The following is a 26,588-nucleotide window of genomic DNA, read 5'->3' as shown; positions in this document are numbered from 1 at the left end:
ACAACTCCCATACACAGAGCACTACAACTCCCATACACAGAGCACTACAACTCCCATACACAGAGCACTACAACTCCCATACACAGAGCACTACAACTCTGTATACTCTATACACATAGCACTACCACCCCCAATATGTCCCAGCCACTGGGCATAATACATTCTGTTGAAGAGCACTACTACAACCCCCATCATGACCCAACCAGAGTACATGACATAATACAATTCTTTCATACTCTATAACCCCCAACGTGATCCGGCACTGAACATAACATATTGCTATTACACATTATACACGGAGCACTACAACCCCCAACATAACTGACCACTGGATATGAATGTTGGTCGGAGAGAGGCTGGATAAAGCTGCAGGGAGAGGCTGAGCACTGCTGAGGTTTCGGGTCAATGTCACACATGTATGTGACCTGTTTAATGCAGAAGTCGATTCCATTAACCTAAAAATGTCTCTGCCCCCTCACAATTCTAGACTTGTATTGTGTCCTCACACTGCTGAGCTCTGTGCTCTTCGCCTTGAGTTGTACCCCTCTGCTCTGATTATAAGATGTAGGAGACTCGTACTTGAATGCTACTTACGTCACCAAATATGATGGGGATGTGAAGCAGTATTGTGCACAGAGCAAAGCCCGCAGCAGTGTGAGGACACACTACACCTCATATGCACTTAGAGAATATATCTGCATTTTTCACAGTCCAGCTGCTACATACACAAAGGTGTGATCACATACCTAGCAGCCTCTGTAGATTTGTATGGTCAAAACCTGCTGACAGATTTCCTTTAAGACCAACAGGACTAATAATATTCACAGCTGACGCTTTGTTACAATGTATCAGTCTAGACAATTGATTATACCCTGTTCTCTATGGGCAGCGCGTGTAAAATGTATAACTCTTGTGTATCATCTAGACTGGATGCAACTGTAGCAAAACTTCAGCTGTTTGTGGTTATGTTTGAAGCCTCTGTTAGGTCAATTTTGATCCCAAAATCAGTGGAGTATAAAGTATGGAGCCCCGTCTCCTCCCCAGGACATCCCATGATAAGTAACCTATGGAATCCAGTAGATGTGGACCGATCCCCAGGACATCCCATGATAAGTAACCTATAGAATCCAGTAGATGTGGACTGATCCCCAGGACATCCCATGATAAGTAACCTATAGAATCCAGTAGAGGTGAACCGATCCCCAGAAGCTCCCATGATAAGTAACCTATAGAATCCAGTAGATGTGGACTGATCCCCAGGACATCCCATGAGAAGTAACCTATAGAATCCAGTAGATGTGGACTGATCCCCTGGACATCCCATGAGAAGTAACCTATAGAATCCAGTAGATGTGGACTGATCCCCAGGACATCCCATGATAAGTAACCTATAGAATCCAGTAGATGTGGACTGATCCCCAGGACATCCCATGATAAGTAACCTATAGAATCCAGTAGATGTGGACTGATCCCCAGGACATCCCATGATAAGTAACCTATAGAATCCAGTAGATGTGGACTGGTCCCCAGGACATCCCATGATAAGTAACCTATGGAATCCAGTAGATGTGGACTGATCCCCAGGACATCCCATGATAAGTAACCTATAGAATGCAGTAGATGTGGACTGATCCCCAGGACATCCCATGATAAGTAACCTATAGAATCCAGTAGATGTGGACTGATCCCCAGGACATTCCATGATAAGTAACCTATAGAATCCAGTAGATGTGGACTGATCCCCAGGACATCCCATGATAAGTAACCTATAGAATCCAGTAGATGTGGACTGATCCCCAGGACATCCCATGATAAGTAACCTATAGAATCCAGTAGAGGTGGACCGATCCCCAGAAGCTCCCATGATAAGTAACCTATAGAATCCAGTAGATGTGGACTGATCCCCAGGACATCCCATGAGAAGTAACCTATAGAATCCAGTAGATGTGGACTGATCCCCAGGACATCCCATGATAAGTAACCTATGGAATCCAGTAGATGTGGACTGATCCCCAGGACATCCCATGATAAGTAACCTATAGAATGCAGTAGATGTGGACTGATCCCCAGGACATCCCATGATAAGTAACCTATAGAATCCAGTAGATGTGGACTGATCCCCAGGACATCCCATGATAAGTAACCTATAGAATCCAGTAGATGTGGACTGATCCCCAGGACATCCCACGATAAGTAACCTATAGAATCCAGTAGATGTGGACTGATCCCCAGGACATCCCATGATAAGTAACCTATAGAATGCAGTAGATGTGGACTGATCCCCAGGACATCCCATGATAAGTAACCTATAGAATCCAGTAGATGTGGACTGATCCCCAGGACATCCCATGATAAGTAACCTATAGAATCCAGTAGATGTGGACTGATCCCCAGGACATCCCATGATAAGTAACCTATAGAATCCAGTAGATGTGGACCGATCCCCAGAAGCTCCCATGATGAGTAACCTATAGAATCCAGTAGATGTGGACTGATCCCCAGGACATCCCATGATAAGTAACCTATAGAATCCAGTAGATGTGGACCGATCCCCAGAAGCTCCCATGATGAGTAACCTATAGAATCCAGTAGATGTGGACTGATCCCCAGGACATCCCACGATAAGTAACCTATAGAATCCAGTAGATGTGGACTGATCCCCAGAAGCTCCCATGATGAGTAACCTATAGAATCCAGTAGATGTGGACTGATCCCCAGGACATCCCATGATAAGTAACCTATAGAATGCAGTAGATGTGGACTGATCCCCAGGACATCCCATGATAAGTAACCTATAGAATCCAGTAGATGTGGACTGATCCCCAGGACATCCCATGATAAGTAACCTATAGAATCCAGTAGATGTGGACCGATCCCCAGAAGCTCCCATGATGAGTAACCTATAGAATCCAGTAGATGTGGACTGATCCCCAGGACATCCCATGATAAGTAACCTATAGAATCCAGTAGATGTGGACCGATCCCCAGAAGCTCCCATGATGAGTAACCTATAGAATCCAGTAGATGTGGACTGATCCCCAGGACATCCCATGATAAGTAACCTATAGAATCCAGTAGATGTGGACTGATCCCCAGAAGCTCCCATGATGAGTAACCTATAGAATCCAGTAGATGTGGACTGATCCCCAGGACATCCCATGATAAGTAACCTATAGAATCCAGTAGATGTGGACTGATCCCCAGGACATCCCACGATAAGTAACCTATAGAATCCAGTAGATGTGGACTGATCCCCAGGACATCCCATGAGAAGTAACCTATAGAATCCAGTAGATGTGGACTGATCCCCAGGACATCCCATGATAAGTAACCTATAGAATCCAGTAGATGTGGACTGATCCCCAGGACATCCCATGATAAGTAACCTATAGAATCCAGTAGATGTGGACTGATCCCCAGGACATCCCATGATAAGTAACCTATAGAATCCAGTAGATGTGGACTGATCCCCAGGACATCCCATGATAAGTAACCTATGGAATCCAGTAGATGTGGACTGATCCCCAGGACATCCCATGATAAGTAACCTATAGAATCCAGTAGATGTGGACTGATCCCCAGGACATCCCATGATAAGTAACCTATAGAATCCAGTAGATGTGGACTGATCCCCAGGACATCCCATGATAAGTAACCTATAGAATCCAGTAGATGTGGACCGATCCCCAGAAGCTCCCATGATGAGTAACCTATAGAATCCAGTAGATGTGGACTGATCCCCAGGACATCCCATGATAAGTAACCTATAGAATCCAGTAGATGTGGACTGATCCCCAGGACATCCCACGATAAGTAACCTATAGAATCCAGTAGATGTGGACCGATCCCCAGGACATCCCATGATAAGTAACCTATAGAATGCAGTAGATGTGGACTGATCCCCAGGACATCCCATGATAAGTAACCTATAGAATCCAGTAGATGTGGACTGATCCCCAGGACATCCCATGATAAGTAACCTATAAAATCCAGTAGATGTGGACTGATCCCCAGGACATTCCATGATAAGTAACCTATAGAATCCAGTAGATGTGGACTGATCCCCAGGACATCCCATGATAAGTAACCTATAGAATCCAGTAGATGTGGACTGATCCCCAGGACATCCCATGATAAGTAACCTATAGAATCCAGTAGATGTGGACCGATCCCCAGAAGCTCCCATGATAAGTAACCTATAGAATGCAGTAGATGTGGACTGATCCCCAGGACATCCCATGATAAGTAACCTATAGAATCCAGTAGATGTGGACTGATCCCCAGGACATCCCATGACAAGTAACCTATAGAATCCAGTAGATGTGGACTGATCCCCAGGACATCCCATGATAAGTAACCTATAGAATCCAGTAGATGTGGACTGATCCCCAGGACATCCCATGAGAAGTAACCTATAGAATCCAGTAGATGTGGACTGATCCCCAGGACATCCCATGATAAGTAACCTATGGAATCCAGTAGATGTGGACTGATCCCCAGGACATCCCATGATAAGTAACCTATAGAATCCAGTAGATGTGGACTGATCCCCAGGACATCCCATGATAAGTAACCTATAGAATCCAGTAGATGTGGACTGATCCCCAGGACATCCCATGATAAGTAACCTATAGAATCCAGTAGATGTGGACTGATCCCCAGGACATCTCATGATAAGTAACCTATGGAATCCAGTAGATGTGGACTGATCCCCAGGACATCCCATGATAAGTAACCTATAGAATGCAGTAGATGTGGACTGATCCCCAGGACATCCCATGATAAGTAACCTATAGAATCCAGTAGATGTGGACTGATCCCCAGGACATCCCATGATAAGTAACCTATAGAATCCAGTAGATGTGGACCGATCCCCAGAAGCTCCCATGATGAGTAACCTATAGAATCCAGTAGATGTGGACTGATCCCCAGGACATCCCATGATAAGTAACCTATAGAATCCAGTAGATGTGGACTGATCCCCAGGACATCCCACGATAAGTAACCTATAGAATCCAGTAGATGTGGACCGATCCCCAGGACATCCCATGATAAGTAACCTATAGAATGCAGTAGATGTGGACTGATCCCCAGGACATCCCATGATAAGTAACCTATAGAATCCAGTAGATGTGGACTGATCCCCAGGACATCCCATGATAAGTAACCTATAAAATCCAGTAGATGTGGACTGATCCCCAGGACATCCCATGATAAGTAACCTATAGAATCCAGTAGATGTGGACTGATCCCCAGGACATCCCATGATAAGTAACCTATAGAATCCAGTAGATGTGGACCGATCCCCAGAAGCTCCCATGATAAGTAACCTATAGAATCCAGTAGATGTGGACGATCCCCAGAAGCTCCCATGATAAGTAACCTATAGAATCCAGTAGATGTGGACTGATCCCCAGGGCATCCCATGATAAGTAACCTATAGAATCCAGTAGATGTGGACTGATCCCCAGGACATCCCATGAGAAGTAACCTATAGAATCCAGTAGATGTGGACCGATCCCCAGAAGCTCCCATGATGAGTAACCTATAGAATCCAGTAGATGTGGACTGATCCCCAGGACATCCCATGATAAGTAACCTATAGAATCCAGTAGATGTGGACTGATCCCCAGGACATCCCACGATAAGTAACCTATAGAATGCAGTAGATGTGGACTGATCCCCAGGACATCCCATGATAAGTAACCTATAGAATCCAGTAGATGTGGACTGATCCCCAGGACATCCCATGATAAGTAACCTATGGAATCCAGTAGATGTGGACTGATCCCCAGGACATCCCATGATAAGTAACCTATAGAATCCAGTAGATGTGGACTGATCCCCAGGACATCCCATGATAAGTAACCTATAGAATCCAGTAGATGTGGACTGATCCCCAGGACATCCCATGATAAGTAACCTATGGAATCCAGTAGATGTGGACTGATCCCCAGGACATCCCATGATAAGTAACCTATAGAATGCAGTAGATGTGGACTGATCCCCAGGACATCCCATGATAAGTAACCTATAGAATCCAGTAGATGTGGACTGATCCCCAGGACATCCCATGATAAGTAACCTATAGAATCCAGTAGATGTGGACCGATCCCCAGAAGCTCCCATGATGAGTAACCTATAGAATCCAGTAGATGTGGACTGATCCCCAGGACATCCCATGATAAGTAACCTATAGAATCCAGTAGATGTGGACTGATCCCCAGGACATCCCACGATAAGTAACCTATAGAATCCAGTAGATGTGGACCGATCCCCAGGACATCCCATGATAAGTAACCTATAGAATGCAGTAGATGTGGACTGATCCCCAGGACATCCCATGATAAGTAACCTATAGAATCCAGTAGATGTGGACTGATCCCCAGGACATCCCATGATAAGTAACCTATAAAATCCAGTAGATGTGGACTGATCCCCAGGACATCCCATGATAAGTAACCTATAAAATCCAGTAGATGTGGACTGATCCCCAGGACATCCCATGATAAGTAACCTATAGAATCCAGTAGATGTGGACTGATCCCCAGGACATCCCATGATAAGTAACCTATAGAATCCAGTAGATGTGGACCGATCCCCAGAAGCTCCCATGATAAGTAACCTATAGAATCCAGTAGATGTGGACGATCCCCAGAAGCTCCCATGATAAGTAACCTATAGAATCCAGTAGATGTGGACCGATCCCCAGGGCATCCCATGATAAGTAACCTATAGAATCCAGTAGATGTGGACTGATCCCCAGGACATCCCATGATAAGTAACCTATAGAATCCAGTAGATGTGGACTGATCCCCAGGACATCCCATGATAAGTAACCTATGGAATCCAGTAGATGTGGACTGATCCCCAGGACATCCCATGATAAGTAACCTATAGAATGCAGTAGATGTGGACTGATCCCCAGGACATCCCATGATGAGTAACCTATAGAATCCAGTAGATGTGGACTGATCCCCAGGACATCCCATGATAAGTAACCTATAGAATCCAGTAGATGTGGACTGATCCCCAGGACATCCCACGATAAGTAACCTATAGAATCCAGTAGATGTGGACTGATCCCCAGGACATTCCATGAGAAGTAACCTATAGAATCCAGTAGATGTGGACTGATCCCCAGGACATCCCATGATAAGTAACCTATAGAATCCAGTAGATGTGGACTGATCCCCAGGACATCCCATGATAAGTAACCTATAGAATCCAGTAGATGTGGACTGATCCCCAGGACATCCCATGATAAGTAACCTATAGAATCCAGTAGATGTGGACTGATCCCCAGGACATCCCATGATAAGTAACCTATGGAATCCAGTAGATGTGGACTGATCCCCAGGACATCCCATGATAAGTAACCTATAGAATCCAGTAGATGTGGACTGATCCCCAGGACATCCCATGATAAGTAACCTATAGAATCCAGTAGATGTGGACTGATCCCCAGGACATCCCATGATAAGTAACCTATAGAATCCAGTAGATGTGGACCGATCCCCAGAAGCTCCCATGATGAGTAACCTATAGAATCCAGTAGATGTGGACTGATCCCCAGGACATCCCATGATAAGTAACCTATAGAATCCAGTAGATGTGGACTGATCCCCAGGACATCCCACGATAAGTAACCTATAGAATCCAGTAGATGTGGACCGATCCCCAGGACATCCCATGATAAGTAACCTATAGAATGCAGTAGATGTGGACTGATCCCCAGGACATCCCATGATAAGTAACCTATAGAATCCAGTAGATGTGGACTGATCCCCAGGACATCCCATGATAAGTAACCTATAAAATCCAGTAGATGTGGACTGATCCCCAGGACATTCCATGATAAGTAACCTATAGAATCCAGTAGATGTGGACTGATCCCCAGGACATCCCATGATAAGTAACCTATAGAATCCAGTAGATGTGGACTGATCCCCAGGACATCCCATGATAAGTAACCTATAGAATCCAGTAGATGTGGACCGATCCCCAGAAGCTCCCATGATAAGTAACCTATAGAATGCAGTAGATGTGGACTGATCCCCAGGACATCCCATGATAAGTAACCTATAGAATCCAGTAGATGTGGACTGATCCCCAGGACATCCCATGACAAGTAACCTATAGAATCCAGTAGATGTGGACTGATCCCCAGGACATCCCATGATAAGTAACCTATAGAATCCAGTAGATGTGGACTGATCCCCAGGACATCCCATGAGAAGTAACCTATAGAATCCAGTAGATGTGGACTGATCCCCAGGACATCCCATGATAAGTAACCTATGGAATCCAGTAGATGTGGACTGATCCCCAGGACATCCCATGATAAGTAACCTATAGAATGCAGTAGATGTGGACTGATCCCCAGGACATCCCATGATAAGTAACCTATAGAATCCAGTAGATGTGGACTGATCCCCAGGACATCCCATGATAAGTAACCTATAGAATCCAGTAGATGTGGACTGATCCCCAGGACATCTCATGATAAGTAACCTATGGAATCCAGTAGATGTGGACTGATCCCCAGGACATCCCATGATAAGTAACCTATAGAATGCAGTAGATGTGGACTGATCCCCAGGACATCCCATGATAAGTAACCTATAGAATCCAGTAGATGTGGACTGATCCCCAGGACATCCCATGATAAGTAACCTATAGAATCCAGTAGATGTGGACCGATCCCCAGAAGCTCCCATGATGAGTAACCTATAGAATCCAGTAGATGTGGACTGATCCCCAGGACATCCCATGATAAGTAACCTATAGAATCCAGTAGATGTGGACTGATCCCCAGGACATCCCACGATAAGTAACCTATAGAATCCAGTAGATGTGGACCGATCCCCAGGACATCCCATGATAAGTAACCTATAGAATGCAGTAGATGTGGACTGATCCCCAGGACATCCCATGATAAGTAACCTATAGAATCCAGTAGATGTGGACTGATCCCCAGGACATCCCATGATAAGTAACCTATAAAATCCAGTAGATGTGGACTGATCCCCAGGACATCCCATGATAAGTAACCTATAGAATCCAGTAGATGTGGACTGATCCCCAGGACATCCCATGATAAGTAACCTATAGAATCCAGTAGATGTGGACCGATCCCCAGAAGCTCCCATGATAAGTAACCTATAGAATCCAGTAGATGTGGACGATCCCCAGAAGCTCCCATGATAAGTAACCTATAGAATCCAGTAGATGTGGACTGATCCCCAGGGCATCCCATGATAAGTAACCTATAGAATCCAGTAGATGTGGACTGATCCCCAGGACATCCCATGAGAAGTAACCTATAGAATCCAGTAGATGTGGACCGATCCCCAGAAGCTCCCATGATGAGTAACCTATAGAATCCAGTAGATGTGGACTGATCCCCAGGACATCCCATGATAAGTAACCTATAGAATCCAGTAGATGTGGACTGATCCCCAGGACATCCCACGATAAGTAACCAATAGAATGCAGTAGATGTGGACTGATCCCCAGGACATCCCATGATAAGTAACCTATAGAATCCAGTAGATGTGGACTGATCCCCAGGACATCCCATGATAAGTAACCTATGGAATCCAGTAGATGTGGACTGATCCCCAGGACATCCCATGATAAGTAACCTATAGAATCCAGTAGATGTGGACTGATCCCCAGGACATCCCATGATAAGTAACCTATAGAATCCAGTAGATGTGGACTGATCCCCAGGACATCCCATGATAAGTAACCTATGGAATCCAGTAGATGTGGACTGATCCCCAGGACATCCCATGATAAGTAACCTATAGAATGCAGTAGATGTGGACTGATCCCCAGGACATCCCATGATAAGTAACCTATAGAATCCAGTAGATGTGGACTGATCCCCAGGACATCCCATGATAAGTAACCTATAGAATCCAGTAGATGTGGACCGATCCCCAGAAGCTCCCATGATGAGTAACCTATAGAATCCAGTAGATGTGGACTGATCCCCAGGACATCCCATGATAAGTAACCTATAGAATCCAGTAGATGTGGACTGATCCCCAGGACATCCCACGATAAGTAACCTATAGAATCCAGTAGATGTGGACCGATCCCCAGGACATCCCATGATAAGTAACCTATAGAATGCAGTAGATGTGGACTGATCCCCAGGACATCCCATGATAAGTAACCTATAGAATCCAGTAGATGTGGACTGATCCCCAGGACATCCCATGATAAGTAACCTATAAAATCCAGTAGATGTGGACTGATCCCCAGGACATCCCATGATAAGTAACCTATAGAATCCAGTAGATGTGGACCGATCCCCAGAAGCTCCCATGATAAGTAACCTATAGAATCCAGTAGATGTGGACGATCCCCAGAAGCTCCCATGATAAGTAACCTATAGAATCCAGTAGATGTGGACTGATCCCCAGGACATCCCATGAGTAGTAACCTATAGAATCCAGTAGATGTGGACCGATCCCCAGAAGCTCCCATGATAAGTAACCTATAGAATGCAGTAGATGTGGACTGATCCCCAGGACATCCCATGATAAGTAACCTATAGAATCCAGTAGATGTGGACTGATCCCCAGGACATCCCATGATAAGTAACCTATAGAATCCAGTAGATGTGGACTGATCCCCAGGACATCCCATGATAAGTAACCTATGGAATCCAGTAGATGTGGACTGATCCCCAGGACATCCCATGATAAGTAACCTATAGAATGCAGTAGATGTGGACTGATCCCCAGGACATCCCATGATGAGTAACCTATAGAATCCAGTAGATGTGGACTGATCCCCAGGACATCCCATGATAAGTAACCTATAGAATCCAGTAGATGTGGACTGATCCCCAGGACATCCCACGATAAGTAACCTATAGAATGCAGTAGATGTGGACTGATCCCCAGGACATCCCATGATAAGTAACCTATAGAATCCAGTAGATGTGGACTGATCCCCAGGACATCCCATGATAAGTAACCTATAGAATCCAGTAGATGTGGACTGATCCCCAGGACATCCCATGATAAGTAACCTATAGAATCCAGTAGATGTGGACGATCCCCAGGACATCCCATGATAAGTAACCTATAGAATCCAGTAGATGTGGACTGATCCCCAGGACATCCCATGATAAGTAACCTATAGAATCCAGTAGATGTGGACTGATCCCCAGGACATCCCATGATGAGTAACCTATAGAATCCAGTAGATGTGGACTGATCCCCAGGACATCCCATGATAAGTAACCTATAGAATCCAGTAGATGTGGACTGATCCCCAGGACATCCCACGATAAGTAACCTATAGAATGCAGTAGATGTGGACTGATCCCCAGGACATCCCATGATAAGTAACCTATAGAATCCAGTAGATGTGGACGATCCCCAGGACATCCCATGATAAGTAACCTATAGAATCCAGTAGATGTGGACTGATCCCCAGGACATCCCATGATAAGTAACCTATAGAATCCAGTAGATGTGGACTGATCCCCAGGACATCCCATGATGAGTAACCTATAGAATCCAGTAGATGTGGACTGATCCCCAGGACATCCCATGATAAGTAACCTATAGAATCCAGTAGATGTGGACTGATCCCCAGGACATCCCACGATAAGTAACCTATAGAATGCAGTAGATGTGGACTGATCCCCAGGACATCCCATGATAAGTAACCTATAGAATCCAGTAGATGTGGACTGATCCCCAGGACATCCCATGATAAGTAACCTATAGAATCCAGTAGATGTGGACTGATCCCCAGGACATCCCATGATAAGTAACCTATAGAATCCAGTAGATGTGGACGATCCCCAGGACATCCCATGATAAGTAACCTATAGAATCCAGTAGATGTGGACTGATCCCCAGGACATCCCATGATAAGTAACCTATAGAATCCAGTAGATGTGGACTGATCCCCAGGACATCCCATGATAAGTAACCTATAGAATCCAGTAGATGTGGACCGATTCTCAGTCCACTGACAGCAAGCAGAGATCCTGACAATGAATACAAAGTCTCTGTCGGGCTTTGGCTTTGGCTTACACATCAGTGTGCAGGTCACATCCTGAGGTCATAGGTATTATCCAATCGCAGACGACACACTGTCACGAAGCTGCATACCACACGGGTCCACGCATCACTATTTGCATTCTGGAGTGTTGCAAAATGTCAGACGGGTCACAGTATCACATGCCGCTCGCCATATTATTGTAACCTAATAGCGGCCCCTCCCCTCACCACAAGCCGTAGTCAGCAGAAAGCCACCCTCCAGATGGTCACAGACCTTCCTGCACAAGCAGCAAGCACAGGCCAGCCCCCGACCTACACCAGGGGGTACTACAACTCTCATCATCACATCCGGTGAGAAGAGACGCTATTTTTAAGTGTCAGGCCCTGCACCTCTGATTCTACCCTTGCTGGTGGTTGTGCCTAAGGCGAAAGGCTCCACTCGCCTCAGAGCTGGTGCACCCCTGGTGTAAGCTATAATTTCTGGGGAGATGTATAATCATACCTTTGTGTCTGTGTGTTGTTAGTAGCAGCAGGACTGTGAAAAATAGAATTAGGTTCCAAGATTGTAGCTTTTGGTGGTGTGTCCTCATACTGCTGTGCTGTCACCCTGCTGTCAGTGTAAGGTATTGTTCCTGGAGAGATGTGTAACCAAACTTGTGTGTGTGTTATTAGTAGCAGCAGGACTGTGGAATATGCATTTATATTCCAGGATTGTAGCTTCTGTGGGCCGTGCCCTCACACTGCTGTGCTCTTAGCTCTGTGCATGTAACAATTTCATAATCCCTTCATTTTGTGCTCAGTAAAAACAAGCTTCTGGTTGAATTTGTCACTCAGTGGAGAATGACAGAGCAATGGCATATTCAGTGCAAGAGCACAGCAGTGTGAGGACACTTGGAAAATACACCATCCTAGAATAATAATCTATAAATCACAGTCCTGCTGCTGCAATTATCAACATACACTAAGGTAAAATTACACAGATCTCCAGGACAGAAACCTAACACTGACTGCAGAGAACACAGAGCACAGCAGTGTGAGGACACATCTCCAGTGCACTTATAGAAGCTACAATCCTGGAATATAAATCCATATTTCACTACTGCTACTGACAACAAAAATTACACATCTTTCCAGGGACAATAGCTAATATTGCTAGCAGAGAGTACAGAGCACAGCAGTGTAAGGACGCCAGCCCCAAAGCTACAATCCTGGAATATAAATCCATATTTCTCTGTCCTTCTGCTATTAATGTCTGATTACACATTTCTCCGGGACAAATACCTAACACTTACTGCAAATAGCACAGAGCACAGCAGTGTGAGGACCCCCATCCCCAAAGCTATAGTCGTAGAATATAAATCCATATTTCACAGTCCTGCTGCTACTTACAACAAATATCAAGGTCTGATTACACATCTCTCCAGGACAAATACCTAACACTTACTGCAAATAGCACAGAGCACAGCAGTGTGAGGACCCCCATCCCCAAAGCTATAGTCGTAGAATATAAATCCATATTTCACAGTCCTGCTGCTACTAACAACACAGCTAAAACTATGATTAACCTAAGGCCAGGACCTAGCACTTCACAGTCACAGCTGCTGACAGTTTCCCTCTAAATGTGACTGACATCCACCATAACATCCAGACAAGTCGGACCATTAGTTGGTAGAAGTAGTAGGAGGCCACTCACCTGCCGTCAGGCAGATAATCATCACCACCCAGTAGTCCATGGCTTATGCCGGGTGTCCTGGGGTCCCCAGAAGTCTTCTCGCTCCGTGGGACGTTGCGTTATCTTAGTCTTGTGGAAGCCTCGCTCGTCTTGTTACATCTCCAGCCTCCTGCGCTCGTCCCTGCGTCTTCGGAGCCCCCCCACCCTGTAGAGTCTCCTGCGGCCCCCCCACCCCTAGTCTCTGATTCCTCTTCTAGAAGATGTTACTTGATCCTCGATGCTGATCATTCCAAGGGGGCTAATTATAGAGTCCGATGGAGGCAGGCGGCAGCCCTCCACCCTCGCCTGCCCGGCTCAGATCATCCCACCACCAGGAGGGGGAGAGGGGTCGTTTCTGGGGTACAGGGGGCGACTGTCTTGGAGACAGGTGAATGAACCTGCAGGAGAAGAAGAGAAAAAACGTCAAGTTCAGGGCAGAACATGAGCAGCAGCCACCGAGGAGACTCCAAGGCTCCTTGTGTGACCTTGTGTCTCACCATCACATCATCTTCCGGATTTATCCAATGTTCCGGATTTTCCAAAGTTTTTATGAAAGTAGCTAAGATTACAGTCTAACATTCTGCTCTAAAACTACTCACAGCTGAGGCTTTGTTACAGTGTATCAGTCTAGACAATCATCCTTTTACCCAGATCTGTCCTCAATGCTACAATGGGGCACATTTACTTACCCGTCCTGTGCGATCGCAAAAAGTGCATTGTCCAACTGGAATGCACATATGCCACGATTCACGAAGATCCTGCGCCTCCAATCTCCTGCATGTGTCACTTCCCTGCTCAGCTCCGCCGGAGTTCACACAAATTGAATGTTAAATCCCGCGCTCAGTCCGAATCAGTCGAAACGCCCCCGATTTCTGTTGCATGAAAGCAGCACAGCTGCGCCACAATCCGATCACGTGCGACACAATCCCCAGTTAAATACCTGTCCCAGCGGCGCAATGCCCGAAAACTTAGAACGAAAATCCGATGAAAGTGCGATCTGCGGACATTAGTAAATAAGCCCCAATGGGACTAATTTACTTATCTGGTCCAGTCGCTATGCCGCGGCGATGTCCGATGAGGATTCGGGTTCTGCCAGGATTCACTAAGATCGTGCGCCCGAGTTCCTGCAGGTGTCGCTGCTGCACCGAGGTCCACCAGAGTTCACCTGCTTCTTCCCGGTGCATGTGAGTGCTTGATCTTGCGACAAATTCCAAGTTTTTTCCGAATCCGTTGGGTTGTCCGACAGCCATGCCCCCCCCCCGATTTCGCGTGAAAGCCGTCATGATTTCGCCAAAGTCCGATCGCATGTGTGCCAAAATGCCGGCGGAATTTGGCGCAAAATGGAAAAATTCACTTTTAGAGGCAGCTTCAGATGCCCCTGTTTTTAGTTTGACAGCACCTACAAACATTCTGCTGGTGTCGTATTAAAGATAAGAACCTCATCTTTCAGATTGTATCAGAACTGCAATCAGAAGCTACAGAATCAGAAGCTTAAAGGGAACATGAGGATGTTATAGATGCGCTATGGGCACCCATGGACTCTTACCATGCTAGTCAGGTGGGTTGCCACATTCACTAGCCAATCAGAAGAGCCAGGATGGATCACATGACACTTTGTTCTACAACCCCAACTACACAGAACCAGTAAAAGTTTTACCCCCTGACCAGCACTTTGGGGACCACATTCTTGTCAGCTCTTTTATCCGCACCTCGAGGACCATATTATTATCACCCCCTGACTGGCACTTGTACCATCTTCTTGTCTTATCACATCCTTGACAGATCTTTGGGGTCCATATTCTTGTCATACCTTACTGCCACTTTGGATTTGGGAACTATGTCCACCCCCTGAATGGCACTTGGGGGCATATTACTGCCACCTCCTTGACACACACTTTGGGTACTGTGTTCTTGTCACCCCTTGACTAACACTTTGGGGACCATATTCTTGTCACCCCTTGACTAACACTTTGGGGACCATATTCTTGTCACCCCCTTGACCAAGACTTTGGGGGCCATATTCTTGTCACCCCCTGACCAGCACTTTGGGAACCATATTCTTGTCACCCCCTGACCAGCACTTTGGGGACCATATTCCTGTCACCCCTTGACCAGCACTTTGGGGACCATATTCTTGTCACCCTTTGACCAAGACTTTGGGGGCCATATTCTTGTCACCCCCTGACCAGCACTTTGGGGACCATACTCCTGTCACCCCCTGACCATCACTTTGGAGACCATACTCCTGTCACCCCTTGACCATCACTTTGGGGACCATACTCCTGTCACCCCTTGACCAGCACTTTGGATTTTCTACATAATTCAACCAATTTTATCATAGAGTATCCTGTAATGTGTAGAATATCCCAGCACAAGTGTTTCTTTTCCCTACAGCTCCCCTACAGGTGAAATGCAGTATTACACACTAGAGCTCTGTAGAGATCTGCATCCACCAGAGCGGCGCCACCATCACACCTCATGTGTAGCACCTCTAACCCCTCATATTGTACAGGAAGGGTATAATCTCCATCAGGCACCGGGACCCAGGTGCATCCATTTCATTAACCTTCTCCTCCCTGGCACTTTGTGTTCTCTTTGATCTCGGCTCTTCTCCTCTCTTCTTCCTCCCTGAGGACGGTTCAAGTAATTATAATTATGACACAATCCTTAATCATCTCTCCCACAATGAAGCTGAATATTAATTAATGGCAGTTTTCTACTTGACTGTTTCCTCTCGTTTCTCGAGATTCGCACTGAGCTCTTTATTGCCATAAACTGTAGAGTTCCCCTTTAAGATAAACTTTGCCCGGATGGTTATTAATGAGAGGATCCTCTAATGAGCGGAGAGGCAAAATGAATTATTTACAACCAATTTTGGAAAGTATCTGTTATTCCGGAGAAAACTGCCGAGTTCAATGAAAGTATATGAAGTGCATCTTACTCACTGATCCACCCTACTCTTCAAGAAAGTCTAGGCTATACAAAACTACAACTCCCAGTATGTCTCAGCATTCATTTCAATCATAGAACAAGTTGTAATTTATACCAATGTAATTCAGAGTGCTGCTATACAGTAACATTTCATTCACAATTCTCTACTTTTACTCACTAATCCATATTTCAACAATGCAATCTATACACTTCTGTACAGTATCACTAATTCACACTTCTATCCCTTGATCCATACTTTTACTCAGTACCTAATCCTTATATTCTACTTTATTGTATCAAATGATATATATTGCTATACTCTTGCTCACTGAGCCATATACACATTGTATATTTACTCCTTCAACAATACTTTATACAGTCCTCTCATTCATATTTCTATACTCTCATTCACTGATCCTAATTTCTACCCTGTATCCGCTTCCTTACAGTAACCTGATTGCAGTAAACTCTTACTTACTGATCCATATTTTGACCATGTAACTACACCTTTACAACTACTGTTCACTATCTATTCACATTTCTACTTTTACTCACTTCTTCTTAAATCAAACCGGTATCTACACCGTATACACTACTATCCAGTATCCCTCGATTCTTATTTCTAAACTCTTACTCACTGATACATATTGAACACACTACTGCACAGTATCCACCCATATATACTTCTAAACAGTGTCCGTGATTCATATTTCTATTCTCTTACTCACTGATCCGTATTTCCCAGTATACATTTCTACATAGTACTCCATGATTCATATTATTCATATACTCTTACTCACTGATCCGTATTTCCCCGTATACACTTCTATAAAGTATTCCTTTATCCATATTCATATGCTCTTACTCACTGAACCATATCCACCCCATAGACAATTCCATAGAGTATTTCCTGATCCACATTTCTTTACTAGTACTCACTGTTCCTGTATTTCCACATGTATACACTTCTATGCAGTGTTCCATGATTCACATTACTATACTCTTACTCACTGATCCTTATTTCTATATAAAATTCTATATAGAATTCCATGATTCACATACTCTTACTCACTGATCCCCTTTATACTCTTACTCACTCCCCCTGTATACACTACTATACAGTATACCGTGATTCATATTTATATACTTTCTCACTAATCCATACCCCCCCTGTATACACTACTATACGGCATACCATGATTCATACTTATATACTGTACTCTTTCTCACTGGTCCAAATTTCTACACCTTGGACGGTGATAATTTCCGACTGTACACACTGACGTCACTAGTCCCAAGTCCTGACGGGTCTCATGATGTGTAGACATAATTGGGAGCATTTGGACCCCCTTTAATTTTGGCTTTGCCGCTTCCCCCCTCTGCCATGTAATAGTCATAGCATTGCGCCTCCCCTGAAGCAGGTGGCGGGGCCCCTGGAGGCCCGTGTTGATCTAGGTGAACATGTCCTATGCTTGTAGAGCCAAGGGTGGGGTGGACACTAGACCAGGGTGGGGTGGACACTAGACCAGGGTGGGGTGGACACTAGACCAGGGTAGGGTGGACACTAGACCAGGGTGGGGTGGACACTAGACCAGGGTAGGGTGGACACTAGGCAAGGGTGGGGTGGACACTAGACCAGGGTAGGGTGGACACTAGACCAGGGTGGGGTGGACACTAGACCAGGGTGGGGTGGACACTAGGCAAGGGTGGGGTGGACACTAGGCAAGGAAGGGTGGGGTGGACACTAGGCAAGGGTGGGGTGGACACTAGACCAGGGTGGAGTGGACACTAGACCAGGGTGGGTGGACACTAGACCAGGGTGGGGTGGACACTAGACCAGGGTAGGGTGGACACTAGACCAGGGTGGGGTGGACACTAGACCAGGGTGGGGTGGACACTAGACCAGGGTGGGGTGGACACTAGACCAGGGTAGGGTGGACACTAGACCAGGGTGGGGTGGACACTAGACCAGGGTAGGGTGGACACTAGACCAGGGTGGAGTGGACACTAGACCAGGGTGGGTGGACACTAGACCAGGGTGGGGTGGACACTAGACCAGGGTGGGGTGGACACTAGACCAGGGTGGGGTGGACACTAGACCAGGGTGGGGTGGACACTAGACCAGGGTGGGGTGGACACTAGACCAGGGTGGGGTGGACACTAGGCAAGGGTGGGGTGGACACTAGGCAAGGAAGGGTGGGGTGGACACTAGGCAAGGGTGGGGTGGACACTAGACCAGGGTGGAGTGGACACTAGACCAGGGTGGGTGGACACTAGACCAGGGTGGGGTGGACACTAGACCAGGGTAGGGTGGACACTAGACCAGGGTGGGGTGGACACTAGACCAGGGTGGGGTGGACACTAGACCAGGGTGGGGTGGACACTAGACCAGGGTAGGGTGGACACTAGACCAGGGTGGGGTGGACACTAGACCAGGGTAGGGTGGACACTAGACCAGGGTGGAGTGGACACTAGACCAGGGTGGGTGGACACTAGACCAGGGTGGGGTGGACACTAGACCAGGGTGGGGTGGACACTAGACCAGGGTGGGGTGGACACTAGACCAGGGTGGGGTGGACACTAGACCAGGGTGGGGGGCTCTCCAGCGCTCAGCTCCGCCGGCCGGAGGTTCTTTTCCTATAATCTGCGCCTGGATGACAACAGACATCGAACACAAAGCAAATCTAATGATTGTGCAGTGTCACGTCTGCGGGGAGAGGGCAGGAAGGACACATTATACCAAGAGGAGCAGCAGAGCCGCCCGGGGGCACAACACACACCCATAAAGGGACATTACGCCTCAAATCTATTGTCCACTGTTATCAGCCATCTCAGCTAGCCTAATACAGAAATGACCCCCAGTGACGCACATCGGGCAACCAAAGGCGCCTTCAAAGGACTTAACAACAGGAAATCATCCGTGCATCAGTCAAACGCTTCCCCCTACTCCATATTTGGAATATCATTGTAAATGTGCGGGTCATGGGTAGTAAGGGATATGGGGGATATGTATGGTACAGTATATAACGCTATATGACACTGCCCAGTATATAACGCTATATGACACTGCATGCACCACACAATATAACATCATATAGTATTATGCCGTATTCTATACACAGCACTTCTGTAGAGTAATGCTGGACTTCATACCCCGAATACTGTTACATTCAGCATCTATGACACAGACCGCAATCACATGCCGTATTTTGTACTCAGCCCCTCTGCAGAGTAATGCTGGATCTCAGAACTGGCTGCTATTAGTGATGTATCAGTCATGTTACATTGTATGAGTCATGTTACATTGTATGAGTCATGTTACATTGTATGAGTCATGTTACATTGTATCATTCATGTTACATTGTATGAGTCATGTTACATTGTATGAGTCATGTTACATTGTATGAGTCATGTTACATTGTACGAGTCATGTTACATTGTATGAGTCATGTTACATTGTACGAGTCATGTTACATTGTACGAGTCATGTTACATTGTATCAGTCATGTTACATTGTATCAGTCATGTTACATTGTACGAGTCATGTTACATTGTACGAGTCATGTTACATTGTACGAGTCATGTTACATTGTATCAGTCATGTTACATTGTATGAGTCATGTTACATTGTACGAGTCATGTTACATTGTATGAGTCATGTTACATTGTACGAGTCATGTTACATTGTACGAGTCATGTTACATTGTATCAGTCATGTTACATTGTACGAGTCATGTTACATTGTATGAGTCATGTTACATTGTATCAGTCATGTTACATTGTACGAGTCATGTTACATTGTATGAGTCATGTTACATTGTACGAGTCATGTTACATTGTATCAGTCATGTTACATTGTACGAGTCATTATACATTGTTACAGGTCACTTGCTCAGATGTGTAATAGCGAATCTCACACCTCGGACTGTTACATGGGATCTGACATTCTGCTCTATTAACATTGATAGTAATCAGATCCCTATAGTCCTGTAGTCACTGACTAGTCAGATCCCTATAGTCCAATATAGTCCAGTATAGTCCAGAAGTCACTGACTAGTCAGATCCCTATAGTCCAATATAGTCCAGTAGCAACTTTGTGATCCCAAATTAGTCAGTCCCCTCTAATAGTCCAACTTGACAATAGATTTGTCAAAATTATAATATAGTAATCACTGAAACACCAAAGCCCTAAAGTGTTGTAGCCACTGACTACTCAGATCCCTACAGTCCTGTAATCACAGATTAGTCAGACCCCTATAGTCTAGTAGTCGCTCACTAGTAGGACCGTTATAGTCTGGTATTCACTCACTAGTCGGACCCCTATAGCTGCTAGTCATTCACTTGTCAGACCACTATTGTCTTGTAGTCAGTAACTAGTAAAAGCCATAGTCTTGTAGTCACTAAGTGGACTCCTTTAATCTTAAAGTCTCTGACTATCCTGAGCCCTATAGTCTGGTAGTCATTGGCTAGTAGGACCCCTATAGTCTGGTAGTCATTGGCTAGTAGGACCCCTATAGTCTTGTAGTCATTGGCTAGTAGGACCCCTATAGTCTGGTAGTCATTGGCTAGTAGGACCCCTATAGTCTTGTAGTCATTGGCTAGTAGGACCCCTATAGTCTGGTAGTCATTGGCTAGTAGGACCCCTATAGTCTTGTAGTTACTCACTAGCTGGACCCCTATAGTCTAATAGTCAATGGCTAGTGGGACCCCTATAGTCTTGTAGTTACTCACTAGCCGGACCCCTATAGTCTGGTAGTCATTGGCTAGTAGGACCCCTATAGTCTTGTAGTTACTCACTAGCCGGACCCCTATAGTCTGGTAGTCAATGGCTAGTGGGACCCCTATAGTCTTGTAGTTACTCACTAGCTCGACCCCTATAGTCTAATAGTCAATGGCTAGTGGGACCTCTATAGTCTTGTAGTTACTCACTAGCTGGACCCCTATAGTATGGTAAACATTGGCTAGTAGGACCCCTATAGTCTTGTAGTTACTCACTAGCTGGACCCCTATAGTCTAGTAGTCAATGGCTAGTGGGACCCCTATAGTCTTGTAGTTACTCACTAGCTGGACCCCTATAGTATGGTAAACATTGGCTAGTGGGACCCCTATAGTCTTGTAGTTACTCACTAGCCGGACCCCTATAGTCTAGTAGTCAATGGCTAGTGTGACCCCTATAGTCTTGTAGTTACTCACTAGCCGGACCCCTATAGTCTGGTAGTCAATGCTTAGTGGGACCCCTATAGTCTTGTAGTTACTCACTAGCAGGGACTCCTATAGTCTGTTAGTCACGTGACTGGCTAGTAGGACCCCTTTAGTCTTGTAGTTACTAGCTATCCGGACCATTATAGTCTGGTAGTCACTGGCTAGTAGGACCCTTATAGTCTGGTAGTCACTGGCTAGTAGGACCCTTATAGTCTGGTAGTCACTGGCTAGTAGGACCCCTATAGTCTGGTAGTCACTGGCTAGTAGGACCCTTATGGTATAGTAGTCAATGGCTAGTAGGACCCCTATAGTCTTGCAGTTACTCACTAGCCGGACCCCTATAGCCTAATAGTCCCTGATCAGAGTTGGGTTGGATGCAGACACTGCAGTTACTTGTGTGAACACTGCAGTCATCATCACCCATCGCTGGGGGCCACCAGGAGACCCGGCCCCCCCAGCACTGATGCCGCTTGCCCATATGGAAGCAGAAGAAGCCACCCCCTGACCTTGCCCTCCCGCCATTGCCTGACCTGTGACCTCCTGGGACTCTGCAGCAGATCCTCCATTGTGGCCTCCTGGGTTGGGTGCATGCAGAGCTGCAGGGTGGGTGGGCACGGTTTGGGGGGCACTTGCCTGTGTCTGCTGCTCCGGCCTCTGTCACTGCTGCGGTGGAGGCTGGCCTCAGGTGCAGGCGTCTTGCGGTGAGGCTCCCCAGCCAGGTAACCGTCTCCCAGTCAGGGATCTCCAAGCAACGCAATGCGGTCCCCCCTAGCTGCCCTGTCCTCTGCCTCCCATCCCCCTGTCACTTTCGCTCTCTTCTCGCCTGCTGCTTTATCTCTGTCATCTCTCCCATCCTCTGCTCCTCCTCTTCTCCCTCTCTTACTCTCCCTGCTGCATTGATGAGGGAGACTGATGGAGGGAGGACCAGGAGGAGGCTGCAGAGCGCATTAGTATGCAGAGCAGGTGCCGCTGTCCATGGTGCTGCGCTGCAACTCACAGGCGCACATTGCGTAATGCTGCGCAGCATCATGGGAGTAGTAGTGCAGCACCCGACACTATTAGCAGGGGGATGATAGGTGCAGTAGTATGGGATTCATACTCTACACCATGGTCATAGTGACACGTCTGCTGCATAACATCATGGGTGTAGTAGTGCACCACCTTACACTATGTGCAGGGTGATGATAAGTGCAGTAGTATGGGATACATACTCTACACCATGGTCAAACTGACATGTCTGCTGCATAACATAATGGGAGTAGTAGTCCTGATAACTATTACATAGCATCATGGGAGTAGTAGTGCAGCACCCTACACTATGTGCAGGGGATGATAGGTGCAGTAGTATGGGATTCATACTCAACACCATGGTCATAGTGACACGTCTGCTGCATAACATCATGGGTGTAGTAGTCCTGATAACTATTACATAGCATCATGGGAGTAGTAGTGCAGCACCCGACACTATGAGCAAGGGGATGATAGGTGCAGTAGTATGGGATTCATACTCAACACCATAGCCCTATTGACATGTCTGCTGCATAACATCATGGATGTAGTAGTCCTGATAACTACTACATAGCATCATGGGAGTAGTAGTGCAGGACCCTACACTATGTGCAGGGGGATGATAGGTGCAGTAGTATGTGATTCATACTCAACACCATAGCCCTATTGACATGTTTGCTGCATGGGAGTAGTAGACTTAATTATTAGTACATAGCATCATGGGAGTAGTAGTCCTAATTATCGCTACATAACATCATGGGAGTAGTAGTCCTAATTATTGCTAAATAGCATCATGGGTGTAGTAGTCCCAATTATTACTACATAGCATCATGGGTGTAGTAGTCCTAATTATTACTTCATAGCATCATGGGTGTAGTAGTCCTGACTATTACTGGGACAATCCTTATGCCTTACATTTATTGCTCTGAATGACACATTCACTGCATAGACCGATGGGAGTAGCACTGCTGATAATAACTACATAGCACCATGGGAGTAGTAGTGCAGGACACTATGTGCAGGCGAAATGGCCAATGATAGGTGAAGTAATATGGAATTCATACTCAACACCATGGCCATATTGACATGTTTGCTGCATAACATCATGGGAGTTGTAGTCCTGATAATTATAACAAAGCATAATGGGAGTAGTAGTAGTCCTGACTATCACTAGGACAATCCATACTAGGACAATGTCATTCATTGCCCTGAATGACATCTTCGCTGCATAGCATTATGGGAGTAGTAATTCTGATAATTACTACTTAGCATAATGGGAGTAGTAGTGCAGGAGGCCGCTGGTGGACAGGCCAAACACTATGTGCTGGTGGATTATGGGTGTAGTAGTTTGGAATTCATAGTGAACACAATGGCCCCACCAACATATCTTCTGCATAATATCATGTGTGTAGTAGTCCTGATATTTACTTCATAGCATCATAGGAGTAGTAGTTCTCCTAACTCATACATGCCATTATGGGAGTAGTAGTCCTGACTATCACAAGGACATGCCTTATGCTTTGTGTGCACAGTACATATGATGGAGAGAAGATGGGTCACGTAGTACATAATTCAAAGCCATTGTACGGCTCTATTGACATTTCTGTTGCAGAGAATCATGAGAGTTGTAGTACTGACAATCAGTAGGAACAAGCTTTATGGCGGAAATTTAGTCTTTTTAGAGCAGAACTAGTCTAGTTGCCCATAGCAACCAATCAGAGCTCAGCTTTCATTTCCCCACAGATGTTTATAAAATGAAAGCTGAGCTCTGATTGGTTGCCATGGGGAACTAGAACAGTTTTACCTCAGAAACTTGAGGATAAATCTCCCCCTATGCTTCTATCCGCAGTTGATTTTGCACAGTGGATCATGGGTGGAGTAGTATGTAATTTACACTCACTGCATCGCTTTACTGCTGCGCTGCATCATGGGAGTTGTAGTTCATATTATCACAAGGAACAAGCATTACGCTCTATGTTTAGCTCATACAAAGAAGCCTGATAGGTGTAGTAGTATTTACTCATGATACGTAGTGACATGTCTGCTTGCATCATTGCATCATGGGAGTTGTAGTGCTCAGTGGTGTGACTTCTGCACAGGCTCATGGGAGTTGTGCTATAGAAAAGCTTCATGCTTCAATTAGATGTAGTGTGATGCAATCCTACATCATGGGAGTAGTAGTAGTGCGCTATGGATCAGCTGTCTATTCTACACAATGTGACCATAAGCTTAGAAAAAGAGCATTTGTCCATAGTTGGTGTCAGTCTTCACCGCACTGATGGAATTCTATTCACTATCCAGGTACATAGGGAAATGTACAGTAATGCAGGGGCTTGTGGGAACAGCATAGTGTGGGGCCCGGCCATGTGTGAGCCCTGGTGCCAGTAATGTGATCCCCTCCCCATGGACGCAGCTGTGCTCCGCGGATCCATATGTTATCCGTGTGTCTGTGCAGCGCAGCGTGTAATGAAGCTCCGCAGACAGCGGCAGCAGAGCATAGCCAAGGACGATATCACGGCTGTATCCAGGGGAGAGGGAACACGGGTACATAGTCTTTATACAGCTGTCTCCTAATACAAAGCTCCAAATCCCCTGCAGTGACAATGTCACCCAATGGGGTGGGGTTCAGTTTTTTTTTAAATTGGGAGTGAGAAGTCCGTACCATCATGTGGTCAGCTCCAGTTTTCAATGGACGGCAGAGCCTCAGTGGGCCCCTTTGCAGAAATTAAAAGAGTCTCCTGTCCTAAAATATTCCCTAGGTTATCATCCCAAACAGCCCCCGCATGATTATGTTATACAAATCCCCCTTACCTCCTGTGGATTCATTAGATACAGTCCCCTCATCCCCTCAGGATTCATTAGATACAGCCCCCCTCACCCCCTATGGATTCATTAGATACAGCCCCCTCACCTCCTATGGATTCATTAGATATAGCCCCCCTCACCCCCTATGGATTCATTAGATACAGCCCCCTCTCCCTCATGGATTCCTTATGTACAGCCTTATGTGGGCCCCCCCCAGCAGCTTTGGGCCCCGGCACTTGCCCCAGTATGCCCAGTGCTGGCGCCGGCACTTAATATTAATAAACGGTTTAAATTAACATTTACTATCTAAAATTATTTAATTGATGTATTAACTCATAAACAGACATTTGCAGCCCCTTTACCTGCATCTTTGTAATAACATTTTTGTGTTTTGGGTATAAATACAAAAATGTTGAGCTAACTACATAGATCCAGAAGGTAGAACACTTACAACTCCAGAACCAAGTTACATACAGCACAAGTGCCCCTACATAGAAGCCAATAGTCATAGCCATAGACAGGAGCCAATAGTCACAGCAACAACCCCAGCAATAGTCTCAGAACCTGTCCCTAGTAGCCAGTAGTTATAATGCTCCAGTAGCCAGTGAAAAAGTCCCCGGGCTTAATAATGCCCCCAGTAGTCACAGAAACTGCCACGATAGCCAGTTATCACAGAGCCTGCCCTAGTAGCCAGCAGTTATAATGTTCCAGGAGCCAGTAGAAATGCCCCTAATAGTTAGTTAAAATGCCCCCAAGTTTAATAATGCCCCACTAGCCAGTAGTCAAGGAGTCCCCACAATCCACAAGTTATAGAGCCTGACCCAAGTAGGCAGTAGTCACAGAGCATGCCCCCTGCAGCCAGTAGTTACAGAGCCACCCCCCCAGTAGTCAGTAGT

General features: G+C 45.9%; 1 protein-coding gene across 1 annotated transcript in view; it reads right to left on the bottom strand.

Annotated features, from left to right (window-relative positions):
- Positions 1-22,840, bottom strand: part of SCN1B (sodium voltage-gated channel beta subunit 1) — a 52,296-nt gene extending 29,456 nt beyond the window's left edge. The window contains exons 1-2 of the mRNA XM_072155087.1: positions 22,513-22,840; positions 13,729-14,144 (exon numbers count right to left, since the gene is read on the bottom strand). Of these exons, the coding sequence (XP_072011188.1) occupies positions 13,729-13,768 (40 nt within the window). The 5' untranslated portion in view covers positions 13,769-14,144; positions 22,513-22,840. The remainder of the gene's footprint in view (positions 1-13,728; positions 14,145-22,512) is intronic.
- Positions 22,841-26,588: the final 3,748 nt, after the last annotated feature.

The sequence above is a fragment of the Engystomops pustulosus genome, chromosome 6 (genome assembly GCF_040894005.1).
Source record: "Engystomops pustulosus chromosome 6, aEngPut4.maternal, whole genome shotgun sequence".
NCBI lineage: Eukaryota > Metazoa > Chordata > Amphibia > Anura > Leptodactylidae > Engystomops > Engystomops pustulosus.
The sequence above is the reverse complement of the archived record's forward strand: the minus strand, read 5'-3'. Positions and strand labels throughout refer to the sequence as shown.